General features: G+C 33.8%; 1 protein-coding gene across 4 annotated transcripts in view; it reads left to right on the forward strand.

Moving 5' to 3' along the window:
* FBXW7 (F-box and WD repeat domain containing 7) overlaps positions 1-12,151 on the forward strand; it is a 127,966-nt gene extending 115,815 nt beyond the window's left edge. For 2 of the 4 annotated variants that reach the window (XM_074229130.1, XM_074229129.1), the window contains 6 exons: positions 51-187; positions 1,737-1,850; positions 3,037-3,218; positions 5,317-5,542; positions 7,337-7,547; positions 8,833-11,162. In XM_074229130.1, coding sequence (XP_074085231.1) covers positions 51-187; positions 1,737-1,850; positions 3,037-3,218; positions 5,317-5,542; positions 7,337-7,547; positions 8,833-9,101 — 1,139 coding nt within the window. In that variant the 3' untranslated portion in view covers positions 9,102-11,162. Of the gene's footprint in view, positions 1-50; positions 188-1,736; positions 1,851-3,036; positions 3,219-5,316; positions 5,543-7,336; positions 7,548-8,832 lie in introns of all 4 variants that reach the window. The other 2 variants (XM_074229132.1, XM_074229131.1) reach the window with 2 other exon arrangements.
* The last annotated feature ends 6,055 nt before the right edge of the window (positions 12,152-18,206 follow it).

Here is an 18,206-nt window from a genome sequence, read left to right on the forward strand (position 1 = left end):
CAATTTTGTGTTCTTAATTATGGAAGATTTTTTTCAACTTTTTCAAACAGGGATTGATGAACCACTGCACATCAAAAGAAGAAAAATCATAAAGCCAGGTTTTATACACAGTCCTTGGAAAAGTGCATACATCAGGCAGCATAGAATTGATACAAATTGGCGGCGAGGTGAACTGAAATCTCCAAAGGTAATGGATATTTCTAAATGATGCACATTAAAATGGGAATTAGTAAGCATTTAGCAGTTAGCCATTGCTGTTCTGAATGAGGAGTATAATTTGAGACATACTCTTGTCTAATAAGGAACGAAAAATCTTTTAAAGTAATTGAAATGGGGGCACTTAGGTGGCACAGTGGATAGAGCACCGGCCCTGGAGTCAGGAGTACCTGAGTTCAAATCCGGCCTCAGACACTTAATAATTACCTAGCTGTGTGGCCTTCGGCAAGCCACTTAACCCCATTTGCCTTGCAAAAATCTAAAAAAAAAAAAAAAAAAAAAAAAAGAAATTGAAATGGGAAAATGACAGATACAGTGAAGGACCAGAACCAGGACAATTTTATACAATAACAATAATATTGTAAAGATAAATAACTTTAAAAGACTTAGGAACTCTGTTATTGTTAATATTTAGTCATTTTCAGTTGTGTCTGACTCTTGTAACCCTTTTTTGAGGGGGATTTTTCTTGGCAGAAATTCTAGAGTAGTTTGCCATGTAGAATTTATTTTGCTTTACCATGTCAATTTGTTAAGAGGGATTTTGTTTTTCTTGCTCTCTCAGTGTGGGGAGGGAAAAGAAGAAGAGAAAGGTCTTCATGAAGATAAATTAAAATTTCATTTAAAAAAAGGAAAGGATACTTGTTAAAGTTCTTCTATAAAGAATTTCTTCCTCTAACCTGAAAAAGTAATTAATTCTTACAGGGAAAGACATGTAAAATTGAGCATGCCAAAATGTGTACATTTTGAGCATTCTAATATATCATTATTTACAGATATACATATTTAGTATGTATTTTACTGCTGCATCTAACTTTGTAGTAACTTTTTTTTACTGCAAGACTCCTATGAATTCAGACTCTAATTTATATTTTCTCTACATCGCTATACTTTTCAAGTACTGGGACAATTAGAAAATTCTTGAAATCTTCTGAGATATTTATTTTATTTGAAAGGATGTTTGATTTTTGCCAAAACTTTTTTAAATTTAATGTGGTATCTTAGCAAAATATTCATATTTTTTATCTGAAAATAGTATTGTAAAATGTTAATAACTTTATGGTGATTAAGTCCTTTTGTATTTCCGTTAATTTTTTTAAAAAATCATTGTCTATGTGGCCTTGGGCAAGCCACTTAACCCCATTTGCCTTGCAAAAGCCTAAAAAAAAAAACAAAAGAAAATCATTGTCTAAAAAATAATTAGAACTGGTCACATCAATATATAACTTTTTGAACACTCAGTTCAAGAGCTCTTCTCAAATTCTCAACAATTTAAGAATTGTTGTTCAATAAATTTTCTATATGTGAAATTTCCAAACAAAAATAATGGACAGTAATATACATAAGAAATTAGTTTGTTCAAACTTAGTTCCTTAGCCATAAGAATGAGACTTGGTACCTTTTGTATGCATGTTCATAGAATATTTAAAGGTAATATTTCTGTTTATTCATGTGTATTTTTTCCTTGTGTAATATGTAAAGAAGTCTATTTAGTTACATTTATCTTTTTCTTGTCTTATCAGGTGCTCAAAGGACATGATGATCATGTAATTACATGCTTACAGTTTTGTGGAAACAGGATAGTTAGTGGTTCTGATGATAACACCTTGAAAGTTTGGTCTGCAATTACAGGCAAAGTGAGTTTATTCTAAAGATCATGAAATTTTGTATTTTTTTAATTATACCTGGCAAATGAAGAGAAAGATGACTAATTATTGGTACCTTCTTTATTTTTTCAAAACTTTTTAAACTGTTTATATAATAAGCCTTAGGTTTGTGAAAGTCATCTTGATATTACATGATCTAGTCATAGATAAACTGAGAATTTGAACAGAAGTTCTTTATCTTCATATAAATCGCATTTATCTTGACTTTATAAAGCTGAACAGTATGGTGTTACTTTTATCATTTTTAGAAAATGGTGATTGTGACAGACTATTTTCTCTATGAAAATGTTTGATTTATAGGCCACATATAATTTAAAAATTAAATGTTTCATGTTAGATTAGACTAATCTCAAACTATATGAGATAATACTGCAGTAGACAAATTGAAGTTTATTGGAAAAAAAGCCGTCCAAGCAGTCACCTTGAAGGCATGCTATAGTATCTCTTGCAACAATACTAGAGAGAAGTATATTACTTCTCTGTCTAATGTAGCAGCATTGTGCAGAATTTAGTAGTGGATTGCTTTGCTTTAAAAAAAAAGTAAAGGTTATGGTGAAAGGAAAGGAGTATATAGAAAAATTCCTCATTTTCTTTTAACACTTTTTCCATGCAATATTTCAATCAGAAATCATTAATTTTCTAAATATCTCAAGTCATATTTGAAGATAAAAAGGCAACTTAACATTTTCTGGTGTAATATTAGTTTGGGATTTATCTTCAAGTTTTTAATGTCTGTCTTTACGTGTCTGGAAGTAGCCTGGCTGGATCATAACTACTGCCTTTGGGCAGGCTCAGATGAAATGTGGTATGCAACCACACCCAGGCCTGTTGGCATTCTTTCACTAGAACCATTTCCATGAAAGAAACCAAGTAACAATTTAGTATTCTTTCATCAAAAAAGGCCAGCCTGGCACTGTCATATTATCTTCCTAAGAAACATTTGCTTTCATATCTAATTAGTCCTTTGTGACAAACTGCTCAATATGAGAGTTGAATTATCACATGATTCTTATGCCAAAATTCAAAAATTGTTTCCTGATGCTTCTTGCAACCAAATTCTGAATGTTTTTCAACACAAATTTTAATGAATGATGAAAAGGATATTTAAATTTTTCTCTTTATCTGAAAGTAAGAATTTGAGTATTTTTTTTCCCAGTGTTTGAGAACGTTAGTAGGACACACCGGTGGAGTATGGTCATCACAAATGAGAGACAATATCATCATTAGTGGATCCACTGATCGTACTCTTAAAGTATGGAATGCAGAGACTGGAGAATGTATACACACTTTATATGGACATACCTCTACTGTTCGTTGTATGCACCTCCATGAAAAGCGGTAAGAAAAGAAAAACCCTGATTGATAGTGAACTGATTGTCCTACTAAGTCACTTTCAACTGGCCAATATTAGTTATCAGTTTTACAATTATTTTCAGATTTTAATTTTAAATACATATTTCATGAGTTACTGCCTTTACATTTTATTTTGTTGCCATAGATGATGCTGGAGGTGGTGATGGTAATGGTGACTGCTAACCCATGCTCTGAGTTGCTTTATGTACAATTAAATAACAGTATTTCCCCTTATCTCCCACAGAAGAAAACTCTGAAGAGGATAAAAGAATCCCTACAAAAAATCTTTTCAGAGAAAAGTAGTATAATATGTAAATGGTGAATTAGTGCAGGAATAATAATTTTTCTTTTTCTTTCTTTCTTTCTTTTTTTGGCAAGGCAATGGGGTTAAGTGGCTTGCCCAAGGCCACATAGCTAAGTAATTATTGTGTTTGATGCCAGATTTGAACTCAGGTCCTCCTGATTCCAGGGCTGGTGCTCTATCCACTTCGCCACCTAGCTGCCCTGGAATAGTAATTTTTTAAAAGAAAAAAATGGAAACAAAATTCCCTAGAATTTGTAATTTGACCTTAAATAAACATGAGTTTTCACCATTAGGCCCCTTATGCCACAGTATTCTAATTCAACCCATTGCAGTGTATCTTGATTTGTAATTGAAATGGTCCAAAATTCTTTGATACATTTTTTTCCTCATTTGCTTAGGAACTCTCTTTGAAAATCCACTCTTGTAAAAGTTTTAAATATAAAAATTATTATATGACTATTAGCTTGAGCAAATCACATCTAATACAATAATGCATCTAGTGGATGTTCAAGATATACTTGCTTGCTTTATTGAGTTGAATATTAGAGTACTCATCTAAGGTGAAAGTATTTTTTAAAAGTTTCTTATTTGCCTTTAGTTTCTCTATCATCTTCATTTCCATACATGCACATATAAAATGCCCTGTTCCATTTCAGCTTTTTTGCCCTTTCACATTTTTCATTCTTGGTATTGTTTTTTCTTTTCTTACTTCACTGTTGGTTCATGTTCATTGTTACTCCAGGCCCAATGCTCTATCCACTGCCTCATCTAACTACCTAATTTGTTTAGCATGCCCCTAGTTGATGGAGACCAATATACTTTCCTGGAATTAAAAAAGAAATTTATGAATCTAGAATATTTTCAAAACAGGTTCTGTGTTGTGACCCCTCGTGTGAACCATTCCAGTCTTCTACCATATTAACAGTAGCTTGTTTTCAGGAAAAACCATTCAGTATATTCTGTATTGGAATTTTAATGTGTAGAGATAATGAAGAATATTGAATGTTAATGCAATATCTTCACACTGTGGTTTTGAATGAATGCAATTAAAATTCATTTTCTTTTCTAATTTGAATTGAATTGGAAACTATTTAAGCAATGCAAGGGAACTATGATCTAGTAAGTAAGAGTATTAGCTTAGACTCCAGGTAATCTGAATTCTAGTTCCAGTTATGTTATGCCTTTATTGTTCTGTGTCAGTTTCCCAAAGGTGGGTTTTATCTGTCCATCCTTAACTCTACAAAATATAAGACCAAAGGGGAAATGTGAGAGTTTTAAACTTGTTTTTGAAACAAATTACTATTTCTAAATCCAAGGGATTTGTTTAATTATTATATAATTTTGGCCTTCAAGAATCACTGTAAAAAAAACCACAACCTAAATAAAGGGGGGGAGCTAGGTGGCACAGTGGATAGAGCAGTAGTCCTGGAGTCAGGAGTACCTGAGTTCAAATCTGACATCAGACACTTAATAATAGCCTAACTGTGTGGCCTTGGGCAATCCACTTAACCTCATTTGCCTTGCCAAAAAAAAAAAACCTAAAAGAAAAAAAAGAATCACTGTAGCAGGTATGATATTGAATGAAACTAAAAATTATGTGGTTTCTGAATGCACATGTTTCCATTGCTACTTATATGTGGTTTCTACTTGTTATTACTTGTTGAAGTATACTTTAACTTCTACATCAGGCTCATCTTAACTCTGACTAGTGATAAGCATGGTTTAAAGCTTGCGTCAGACACTTTAATTTCAAGTTGCTTTTTTATTTTTGTTCTCCAGTGTTGTCAGCGGTTCTCGAGATGCTACGCTTAGGGTTTGGGACATTGAGACAGGCCAGTGTTTACATGTCCTGATGGGTCATGTAGCTGCAGTCCGATGTGTTCAGTATGATGGCAGGAGGGTTGTTAGTGGAGCATATGATTTCATGGTGAAGGTGTGGGATCCAGAGACTGAGACTTGTCTACACACACTGCAAGGGCATACCAATAGAGTCTATTCATTACAGGTAAGAGATCCTATGTGCTACATCCCAGGAATGTTCTACCAATTTAATCATATATTGTAGAAATTATTCTAATTGATTGTCTGGTAAATGCTGGTTCATTTGGATACTAGAAAAAATAGGAAGAACATAGTTGTTACATAATACACATGCCCGTGTGTGTGTGTGTGTGTGTGTGTGTGTGTGTGTGTGTGTGTCACTTATATATTGAGCATGAAAAAAAGATTTTGGAATTATTTGTTTTACCATTTTCTACTTTATTGTGTAAGTTCCTTCAAAAATACAAATAGCCTGTGTTTTAGCAATGGGGACCTGCCATTTTTGGGTTCTTAAGTTCCCCTTGACTTGGTAACTTGAGTTTGATGGACAATGTAACTGGGATTCCATCTTTACTCATAATTGACCTGCAACTTGCTGCAAGAGCTGCTACTTCCCTGCCTATGCATTCCTAGACAGTTCTTATTAGGAAACTTCCTCTAACTAGAGGTTCTTAACCTGGTGATAGTGAACTGTTTTTTTTTTTAATTGTTAACTATATTTTAATTGATTTTCTTTGTAATCCTGTGTGTTTTATGCATTTTGACATACATTATTCTGAGGAGACCTTCGGCTTTACCAGACTACCCAAGGGATCTATGACACCCTCCTCTAAACTGGATTTTATATCTAAAGTTGTGTACTGTTTAGAAAAAAATAGATGTTACCATGTATACTATTCCCCCTTAAACAACTTCATTTTCATATACATTTCCATTTACTAGCTAATGTCCATACAAAATCTGCACATGATAGATTGTTTATTTTGACAATTTCATTCTTAACCTAATAATATGTTTTGTTGATGTCCAGTATTGATTCTGGGACCTTTGCCACATTAAAATGATTTTTGATACTGAACAGATGTTGTGATGTTGGTAGTGTTTGTTCTTAAAACTAATTGTTTAAGAGAAGAAGGAGGAAAAGGAAAGAATGTTTTGTGGAACTGTCAGATTAGAAAGGGTTTTTTTGTGAATACTAATAATACTAAAATAATCTTCATTTAAATGAATCATTGGGCCAAAAACTGAAAGTGACAATGATGGCATCATCTTAATTTTGTTTGAGTTAATGATCATTTACTAGGGAGAAATAAAGGTAGCAGGCAGTGATAGATATCTTGTAGTAAGTCTGTCATCAAAATGACATTATTCTTAATTGCAAACATGATTCATTATTTGTTAGTATATTTCTTAATTAGTTTTAGGTTCTTGTAAAATACTGCAATACTTTTCCATGCAGTTTCTAAATGAGATTTGAGCACTGTGAAAAGTGTCTTCAGCCCTTTCCTATATTTAGCAGCTGATAAGCACTTCCATTATCACCAAGCTATGTCAGCAGGTTCAACTTCCTGCTGGAGGTAATAGTCAATGGCTTTCTCATTGATTCCAGAACCATCCCAAGGTATGTAAATGCTGAGGGGGATGGGCGTTTTTTAAAATGACTTAAAAATGAAATGTTGAATTAGGCTCTGTGTTCACTTTGTATTTGTGAAGGATTAGAATTAGTGTTTTACAGATGGGGGTGGGGGTTAGTTTAAGAATTCTCAAATATTTCTGTAACCAAATAATATAGTATATTGCATTGGCATCAGAAGTTTTTTGAAAACCTATTTGGTGTAGCTATGCTTGATTTCACTGGACTAAGTGACTTTACTGAGCTGAATTAGTGTCCCCTGTAGCATGAGTTAACGCCGCTCTTAAGGTTAGGATCCATAAATATTTCATTGAAGTTCATTCCAATAAAATCTTTTTCTTCTAGTTTGATGGCATCCATGTGGTGAGTGGATCTCTTGACACTTCAATCCGCGTCTGGGATGTGGAAACAGGGAACTGCATTCACACATTAACAGGACATCAGTCATTAACTAGTGGGATGGAACTCAAGGACAATATTCTTGTCTCTGGAAATGCAGATTCCACAGTTAAAATCTGGGATATAAAAACAGGACAGTGTTTACAGACGTTGCAAGGTCAGTTTTGAATAACAAAACTTAGTAGTAATTACCTAAAACAATATTAAGCTATCTTTTATCTAAAAACAGAAACATTTTTTTACATGAATCCGTTAGCAATTTTCCTTTGAATTCAACTTGAAGGACTAGGTTCACCTTGGGCAGACTTTTTTTTTAATTAAAGATTTTATTTATTTTGAGTTTTATAATTGTGCAAACTTTTTTGAAGAGAAAAATTGTTTTAATGATTTATTACATATATCAAGTGAAGAACCACAAAAAGTTAGTGTGGATTCTTTCTAAAAATACATTGTACATGAGAAAAAGCTTATAAGTTGCTTTCCAATTATATACCTATTCTGGCAGTTTGTTTTAAAGAATTTGTGGAAGGTAGAGTTGAGATTATTGGAATTTAACATTTGATTTGTATGAGTGGGAAGTATTATTGGCATGAAAACAGCACCTTTTTCTTCCCTACATAATTCCTTAAAATAGCTTTAATATTTTTTCTTTAAGGAAATATTTAAGATTTTGTAATAGGGTCACTTGAACCCTAATCATCTAATCAGGATAGGAAGCAATGTGCAGTATGGGAATGACCTATTGAAAACTCCATCTGGAAAGCACTTGCTCACTTGAGAGTTTCATTTTATATTTTGCTATCATTTCATGCTCTCTAAATCAGTTTTAATGGTTGTCTTTCAAAGTAAGATTCTTAATTTTTTTATTCCTAAATTTATTTATTCTGTACTTCCTGAGCTTCAAACAATATTCTTTCCTACTGTTTCCAAACTTTCTGTCTTGTTAGACTTCTGTCACATCATTTTCTAAATATTGTGGGAGTTTGGGGCCATTTGTGATTAATCATACATCTAAGCACTTACAGAGCTCAAAATTTTTTTTTCAGTTAGACATTAACAGCATCTTGTTCTTGAGTTTTGTCTTTCAAATCATGTTCATTCAGTTGTGCAGCACCTTTGGTGGTGGGTTCTCCACACAGTGCATGAAGCAGTACTAGTACTACCATCATTGAGAAGAACTTGTATCCAGGCATTGAAAAAATGAAATACATCTCAAATTCCCAAGATTCTTGAATAAATATAATACTTCAATCATAGATGGCTACCAAATTTCCCTATGTTTTTTGCAAAATTAAAAGAAACTTAGAACAAGTTTTCTAAATATGTAAAGCTTTAAATATTTCATTTACTGTATGTTCTAATGTAGAAGTCTTCAAATTACTGTGTATATAACCCATACCCATAATTTCTAGCCAGTAACTAAATTCTTTTGGTTTTCCTAGGTCCCAACAAACATCAGAGTGCTGTGACCTGTTTACAGTTCAACAAGAACTTTGTAATTACCAGCTCAGATGATGGGACTGTTAAACTGTGGGACTTGAAAACGGGTGAATTTATCCGAAACCTAGTCACATTGGAGAGTGGGGGGAGTGGGGGAGTCGTGTGGCGGATCAGAGCCTCTAACACAAAGCTGGTGTGTGCAGTTGGAAGCCGCAATGGGACTGAGGAAACAAAGCTGCTGGTGCTGGACTTTGATGTGGACATGAAGTGAAGAGCAGAAAAGATGAATTTGTCCAAACATGTAGAAGATGTACTCCCTGCCCTTCCCCCCTGCAAAAAAAAAAATCCCTTGTTCTCCGTGGTGCAGGATGTTGGCTTGGGGCAACAGATTGTCAAGACCTACAGACGAAGGGGAAGACGACGAGATGATAAACCATACCTGATGAGTGAGGCAGCCACTGTCTCATCATGTACAAGGCTTCACTTTGGACTGGGGGCAGCTTTGCAAAATATGACTTTCTAAATCAAACCAGGTGCAATTATTTCTTTATTTTCCTCTCAAGTGGTCATTGGGCAGTGCGATGGTGAAACCTTGTTCCAAATTCTGCTAACCTGTTCTTTTACCACCGAGGTCTAGAAAGGAGCTGCAATAACATCAAAATGTGGACTGGTTGCCTTTTCAAATTAAGTGAGAGCATCAGCAACAACAACAACAACAACAACAAGTCATTTCTGGAGTGGAAAAGCTAAAAGTTTTTACTGTGAATTGTTTTTGTACAGTTATCATAAAAAAAGCTTTTTTTTTTGCCAACCATTGCCAATGTCAATCAATCACAGTATTAGCCTCTGTTAAACTATTTACTGTTGCTTCCATTTACACTCTTCAACGCATATGTTGCTCTGAGGTGGCAAGTTGTCCTGGGTTCTGTGAGTCCTGAGATGGATTTAATTCTCGATGCTGGTGCTAGAAGTAGGTCTTCAAACATGGGATTGTTGTCCCACCCCTGTACTGTATTCCCAGTGGCCAAACTTATTTATGCTGCTAAATGAAAGAGAAAAAAAGCAAATTATTTTTTTTTATTTTTTTTCTGCTGTGACGTTTTAGTCCCAGACTGAATTCCAAATTTGCTCTAGTTTGGTTACGGAAAAAAAAAAAAGACTTTTTGCCACTGAAACTTGAGCCATCTGTGCCTCTAAGAGGCTGAGAGTGGAAGAGTTTCAGACAATAAAGAGTGAAGTTTGCCTGCAAGTAAAGAATTGAGAGTGTGTGCAAAGCTTATTTTCTTTTTTTTTTCTGGGCAAAAATGAAAAACACATTCCTTAGAACAAAGCTATTCCAGCCTGTTCTGTTGGGAAACTTTTCTTTTTGAGGGCTGTGGTGAATGGAATGAACATACATAATAAAACTGACAAAATATTTTTTAAAACTATAAAACACAAAATGAAAATAAAGTCGTTGGTCAGTCTTAGTGTTCTACAGTATTTGGGAAAAAAACAGCTGTTACAGTTTTATTGCTGTGAGTAACTGACAAAGCAGAAACGATTCCGTTTTTGTAGTAAAGGCGTCACATGCAAACAAACAAAATGAATGAATAAGTCGAATGGTTTTGCCTCATTCTCCAAGAGCCACAACTCAAGCTGAACTGTGAAAGTGGTTTAACACTGTATCCTAGGCGATCTTGTTTTTTATTCCTCCTCCTGTTTTTTGTTTTATTTATAGTCTGATTTAAAACAATCAGATTCCAGTTGGTTAATTTAGTTATGTAACAACCTGACATGAGGGAGGAAAACAACCTTTAAAGGGATTGTGTCTATGGTTTGATTCACTTAGAAATTTTATTTTCTTATAACTTAAGTGCAATAAAATGTGTTTTTTCATGTTAGCATGGTTGTTTCTTCCTTGAGGTTTCATTACAAATAGTTCCTTCTTTTTTTTTTCCTAAAATTTAAACCAAGAAAAGTTTTCTCTAGTTTACATTCTCTTTGGTTTGAAATGGGAAATGATACCTTTCAGTCCATTCTACACAACTTAAATTTTATATAAACAAATAAACAACCAAACTGCTTATCACCTCTGTTGTCCAATAAGACTATATAGAGGACACAAATCCTTCATCTTTGGTGTTATATTGGTGTATATTACTAGCTGTTTCTCAATAAGTCACTCTGCCTACCATGCCTCATTTTTTTCTCATTTGGAAAAAATAAAAGAGGAAATTGAATTTGATAACCTTTTTTAGCTCTAATGCCTATAGCATGTATGATATACAAACATAAATAGACATATTTCATTTTCAAGAATCATTACCATTGGCCTTTAAAAACAAAATTTTTAGAATTCTTAGTAATCACAATTCCTTGTTTATTTTTTCTCATTTAAGAGTTTGTTTTATAGACTAAAGTAGGATGAATAGCAATATTTAAGACTTTTGACTCTCGAGATCATTCATTCTGTTAATTAAATATGAAGATATCTTGTACTAAAATTTATAATTGTTGGTTATTGATTAAAATCAGGTGATTTTCATCAATATCTAGCAACATAAACTATGAAGATCTAAACCCCAAATTAGAATTCAAGCCCCCCAATTAAAATACTTTGCAAACCTGGAAGCATCATGTAAATGTTATTTTTATTATGACCTATAGGAGAATTCCTCAGGCCCTCACTTAGAATCTATTCACTTTGACTTTTAATCCAGATATAACATATTTGGTTATCTGGATTCCCAGCCCACTGCAGCTTGAAAGGAGCAAATTAGAATCAAAATAAGTTATTCCAAGCAGCATATTGAAAACAATCTGAAGCGACAACTGATAGAAAGGGAGAGAATTAAAACTAGAAAAAATTAATTAGAAAAACTCAAAAACTCAGTAGCCTAGGATTGATTAAATTAAAGACAAATAACCTATATATCTCAGGAACTAACCCTTGAGAATTTCACCTTATAATAATAAGTAATTTTCCCATTAATGATTGAGTGATGAAGGAAAAGATATATTATGTTCAGTATCTTCAAGAAGGTAGGGAAGGGGCAACTAGGTGGCGCAGTGAATAGAGCACCAGCCCTGGAGTCAGGAAGACCTGAGTTCAAATCCAGCCTCAGACACTGAATAGTTACCTAGTTGCATGACCTTGGGTAATTCACTTGACCCTACTGCCTTCCCTTTAAAAAAAAAAAAAGAGGCAGAAGGCCGAGAAGATACTTCAAATAGCTGATCGTGAGAAAAGGGATTCCAATTTGGAAATAGGAATTTCCAATTTGAAAATTTGTAAATACGAGCAATTCACTTTTATTTAAAAAATTCCCTTGTATCAGTGGGTATTTAATGATTGCTTATTAGATTGGATTAAAATGATATTGAATAAAACTATTTTTAATGTCAATTATAATGACATTTTTATAATGTCAAAAGAAAAATAGGGTCTTTAATTGGAGTGATGATAAATGAGGCAGTTTTTTAAACATTAACTTCAAATTATAAAATTTGAAGACAATTGAAGATAGTCTATTGCAAATGTATTTGAGAATTCAAATTTTAAAATCAAAATATTTGTAAAGGTTTAGGAAACATTTATTAGAACTCATGCATATTTTTGAGGAACTAATATTATAAATGCCTATTAATAGTCCATCAGGGGGATTGTTTTCAATATTTTAGGACTCATTATGTATCTTGTGATACATTATTTTAAATGAGGATAATCCCCATTTTGTAAATTGAGTTTTTTTATTTTTTACAAGGCAGTGGGGTTAAGTGACTTGCCCAAGGCCACACAGCTAGGTAATTATTAAGTGTCTGAGGCCGGATTTGAACTCAGGTGCTCCTGACTCCAGGGCCTGTGCTCTATCCACTGTGCCACCTAACTGCCTGGTAAATTGAGGTTTCTTTTGGGAAAAAAAAAAGATTGAAAGAAATCCCTTTGAGATACTATTCTGAAGACTATATATTGTAGAAGGCCAAAAAATAGATTGTTTTATGAGCTATTATCTTCACCCAGTAAGAAGAGGAAATCATGGATAGAAATGAGTAATGAATGAGAATAACTAAAGTTTAAGAACCCCATATCATAGAGAACTTGATGTTCCTTTACCCAGCAATTTGAGATTCTAATTTTTTATATTAGCTTCATAAATTAAGATTTCAAAAGTGTCTACTTAGCAGTCTTCATGACTAAGTTTCCATGACTCCATCCCAGGGCAATGATAATGGTAAATTTCCAGGACTTATTAGTGGAAATATTGGTGACTTGCTCCCAAGATGAGGGTTAGCTGAAATAGCAATTTTCCATCAGCAGCAAAAATCTGTTAGCCCATCGCATTTTTAAAAGATAAGATGGCAAAACATAATTGTTACTACCCTTTCCCATCATCATGTTGGTTTAGAAGAATGCTTTGTGTCAAACTTAAGCAAAACACAACCATAGTTCTTTGAACAAATACCAAGGGGGAAGAAATTCATGGTAGTTCAGTTATTTTCTTGCCAATCCTCTCCTACATTAATATAAAAGTTAAAGTTCAGGATGGTTTTGATCTTTCAACTAAAATTCTTTAAATTAGTGTTCTTGGAATGGCAAATTCTCTATTTCATATTATAATAGAGACACCTATACTATTGCAAAATAGTATAATGAAATGAAAACAGCAATGCACTCAGAATCAGGAGAGTTCTTTATTAATATCCTTACTCAGATATACCTATATACCCCCTGAACAAGTCATTTCATAGACTTAATCTGCTCATCTTTACCCTGTTTTCCTCAAAGATGAATGTGAAGAAAAGCTTTGCAACCTGAAAACTCTTCAAAAAAGTAAACTATTCTTATTAGTGGACTGAACTGAAAGTCATGAAGATTTAGTTGAGTCTGCCACTAAGTAAATGTGTGACCTACATCTCTGAACTTCAGATTCTAATAAAATGAAAGGGTTGGCCATATAATTTCTAACATCCCAAATAGTCTATATTGCTTTCTGAATTTAGTGAAGGCAATAGACCAGCCAGCTCATTATGCTACATGTGAATTGTTTAAGATTTTGGCATTTTTTTAAACCTCCCTTCCTTACTTATGGTATAAGACAAAAGCTTGACCAGTTAGTCTTTAAAATTTCTTTGCTTTTATTTCAAAACCATATTTTCTTTAAAACTCACATTGAATCCTAGAAGATAAGGTATGAGATGATCTTTTTTCCTTAATCATAATAGTTTCTTCCTTCTATCATTTCTCTCCCCTGCCTTTCTCAGAAACAAAATTTTGGCCAACAAAGAGAAGTAATTTGATGCTTCTTGAAGTTAAAGCAGATTTTTTTTTAGTTTCCTTGTTTTCTATTAAACATATGCACACACACACACACACACACACACACATATATATATATGTATAGCATGTCTGTAAAATATGGATTGCAGTAATAGAATTGTAATGTTAGTCTGTTCTTGAGACCTCAGAGGCGATCTAATCCAATCCACTACTATTGAAGAGAAAATTGAAGCCCAGAGAGATGAAGTTAGTTGCTCAAAGTCCCACAGCTAAAGTGTAATAGAGCTGGAATTCTATACTTTTAATTGGAATTATATATATATATATATATATATATATATATATATATATATATATATATATATATATATACTTTTATATTATACATTATAATTTTTAATTATATGTTATCTGGGCAGTGAATTTGCAGAGTGAATCAATAGCTTTTTTTCCCTACATTATCTCCCTATGTTCCTGAGGAGATGGTTTTAAATTTGCTCTAAAGTGACTGAGCCCAGTAACATTTCATATCAAGAAAGGTGGTTTAGTCATTGATTTGAGCTGAAAACAAACAGCAAATGTTCTAGTATTGGTGAGTCACCCACATCTCCCACTGCTCATTCTGTTCTAGGCCAGTTATTGCCAACTTTATCCTTATGCCACCTCTGTTTTTATGGAGAAGAGGATAGTCATAAAATAATTCCCTTTGGAGGAAAGGAAAGATTCCTGAGTACTGAAAGGGCTGATGAAGAGGAGGAGGATACTTCCAAATTGACCAATTTCATTCAGAAATTCCAAGTAGAAGGAACAATGTTATATATCTGGCTTTATAGTCAGGAAGGCCTGGATTAAGTCCTTTCTTGGATCTATAATGGCTTGGTGACCCTACACAGGTTATTTATTTAATCTTTCAAGGCCATGTGCACCAAGGTGCAAAGAATGTTACTACATATTGGTAGAAGGACTTCCTCACCAGGACCCTATACAACAAGGAATTCACAGTTCTGGTTCCTTATTCCCTAACCTGAAATCCTCTCCCAAAAAGCAAGAAATATTCTGCTTGGTTTTTCTTGCAAGTGTTCTCAGGAAAATCCCAAGACCTTTTGAGTCTTCACAGCTTGTTTTAGAGAGTTTGATTAGAGAGACTGAACAATGGAATGATAAAATTTTTCGCATTGGAATGGATTTCAATGACTTTCTAAATCTGAGTTCTGTGAATATATTTAAATATATCATGCATATTTATGTGTACATATAATTATATTTTTATTATTTTGTAATGTGTTATATTTTTATTGATGACTTGGATAAAGTCATAAGCTCTGTGATTAACAAATTTTCGGTGACACAAAGATGGAAGTGATAACAGAGCCAAATAAGACTTTTTAAAAAATAGGCAAGATTATTAGACCAAAAAGAAAATTTCATAGGGATAAATGTAATCTTACACTTGGTTACAAAAATCAACTTTGTAAGGGCAAGCTGGGTAAAATGTCTAGAGAATAGCTCATCTGAGAAAGATCTGGTGATTTTGGTGAATTATAAAGCTCAATATGTGGTAACAATGCTAGATGACATCAAAAAATGTGATCTTAGACTACATTAAATGCTATATTCATTTCTTGGTATACTTTCAGTAAGGACATTGATAAGCTAGAGTCCAGAGTGATCAGATTGGATACGAGACCTGAACTCATGCCATATTAAGACTGGTCAAGTTAAACCAGGACTAGAGATATTTAATTTTGCTTTGTGATCCCATAAATTTAATATTCTGGAAATGGTCAAAGGCACTACCAGAGTGCCCAAGAGGTCTGTGATACAAAAAAAGTTAAGAATCTAGTCTAACCTGTGCCTCAAAATTCTCTTTCCCTCCTACCTGATCTATCCTTTTCTTGAAGAGCCCCTGGGGAACCCACTGCTTCTTCCCAAGGCAAGCCATTCCACCTGGAACAAAGAAAGTGTTTTCTGATAGCACAACTAATTTAGTCCCTTTTCTGATCCTCCCTGTGACTTCTAGTTCTCTTCTCTGAGATCAAATAAAATAGTCTTAATCCTTCTTCCACAAGAGAATCTTTTAAATGAACAAGGTCATCCTTTCACCACATTAACTCAGGTTACTTTCAGAGAACATAAACTTCAGAAACTTCACTTTCTGGGGGGGGGGGTTCATGTTATCAAAATCTTTCCTAAATTATGATGCCAAGTACTTAATACAATACTCTGAATGTTTTCTGATAAGGGAAAACTACAACAGGTTTATCATTTTCCTATTTCAGAAGATGATGCGTCTCATTTAAAAAACATCAAAGGCCATCTTGTTCTACCCATACCTAAACTAGAACTCTCCCTGCAACATTCATGATAAATGGTCATCTGGTTTTTGCTAATGGAGCTTCAGTGAGAGGGCAACTCAATGACTTCTAAGGTAGTCCAACCTACTTTTGGAGAACTCCAGTTGTCTAGAAATTTTTTCTTATCTCAAGATAAAATTACCCTTTCTTGAAATTTCCATCAATTATTACTCTTGTTATCTTCTGGAACTGAGTAGAATAAATCTATTTCTCCTTCATATTCTTAAAGACAACTTATCTCTTCCCCATCTTTTGTCCCAAGTCTTCCTTTCCTCAGGTTAAATATTACTAGTCGTTTTAGCTAATCTTCATATGGCATGATTTCAAGGCTCTTCTTCCTGATCACATTCAAATCACACTGTGGTTTATAGAAGTCCTTTCTAAAATGTGCTCAGTATAGGAAACAGTGTGTGTATGTGTGTGTGCGTGTGTGTGTGTGTTTGTGTGTGTGTGTAAAAATAAGAGGGGATCTACAATGGAACTACCACTTCCCCAGTTGCTTCTTTTGATCAAGTATTTATTAAATAGATAATGTTGTCTAAGATCACATCTTTTGGGTTGCCATGTGACATTTGTCACACATTTTTTCAAAAAATCCACTAGAATCTCTAGAGCTTTCTCAGATGAGCTGTTTTCTAGGTACATCTTATCCATGATGTCCTTATAAACTTCAGTTTTTGAATCCAATTATAGGACTTTACATTTATTCCTTATTCTTATTGCTTTGTCCTCTTGGTTTTTTTTTTTTTTTATGTTTTTGCAAGGCAATGGGGTTTAAGTGGCTTGCCCAAGGCCACATAGCCAGGTAATTATTAAGTGTTAGAGGATGGATTTGAACTCAGGTACTCCTGACTCCAGGGCTGTTACTCTATCTACTGCACCACCTAGCTGCCCCTATCTTGTTCTTCTTGGTCTAAAAGTCTAGCCTATTTAGATTTTTTTTTTAAATTATTTATTTAAGGCAATGGGTTAAGTGACTTGCCCAAGATCACATAGCTAGGCAATTATTAAGTGCCTGATGTTGGATTTGAACTCAGGTCCTCCTGATTTCATAGCTGCCCCACCTATTCAGATTTTTAAGTCCAGATTGTCTTTGTTATTTAACACATCTGACTTTTTGTCATCTACAAATTTGTCCAGCATAGAATTTTTTCCTTTATCTAATACACACACACAAACACACACACACACACACACACACACACACACACACACACACACACACACACACATATATATATAGCTATAGCTCTCTCTATAAATAGGCATATATGATACACATATAGAGATAGATATATACACATATACATATAGATATATGAAAAACACAAAGTCAAACACAGATCTCTGGACAGTCCTCTGAAGATCTTTGAGTTAACAATGCTTAATAATGACACTTTGGGTTAGCCATTCAATCAGTTTCAAATCCACCTAACTGTATGATTATCTAGTCCAAATCACTCTATATTTTCTATAAGAATAATTGCATATGCTCTGGTAAAATCCACATAAATTATATCTATAACATTTCTTTGTTATATCAATAGAACAATCCTGTTTTTTAAAAAAGGGAGGGAGAAGGCAGTTAGGCGGCATGATGGAAAAAGCACCAGTCCTGGAATCAGGAGGACCTGAGTTCAAAGCTGCCCTCAGACATTTAATGATTCCCTAGCTCTGAGACCTTGGGCAGGTCTCTCTTAACCCTGTTGTCTTGAAAAAACAACAACAACAACAACAAAAAGGAGGGGAAGATATGCATTAC

The sequence above is a fragment of the Macrotis lagotis genome, chromosome 3 (genome assembly GCF_037893015.1).
Source record: "Macrotis lagotis isolate mMagLag1 chromosome 3, bilby.v1.9.chrom.fasta, whole genome shotgun sequence".
NCBI classification, from domain to species: Eukaryota; Metazoa; Chordata; class Mammalia; order Peramelemorphia; family Peramelidae; genus Macrotis; species Macrotis lagotis.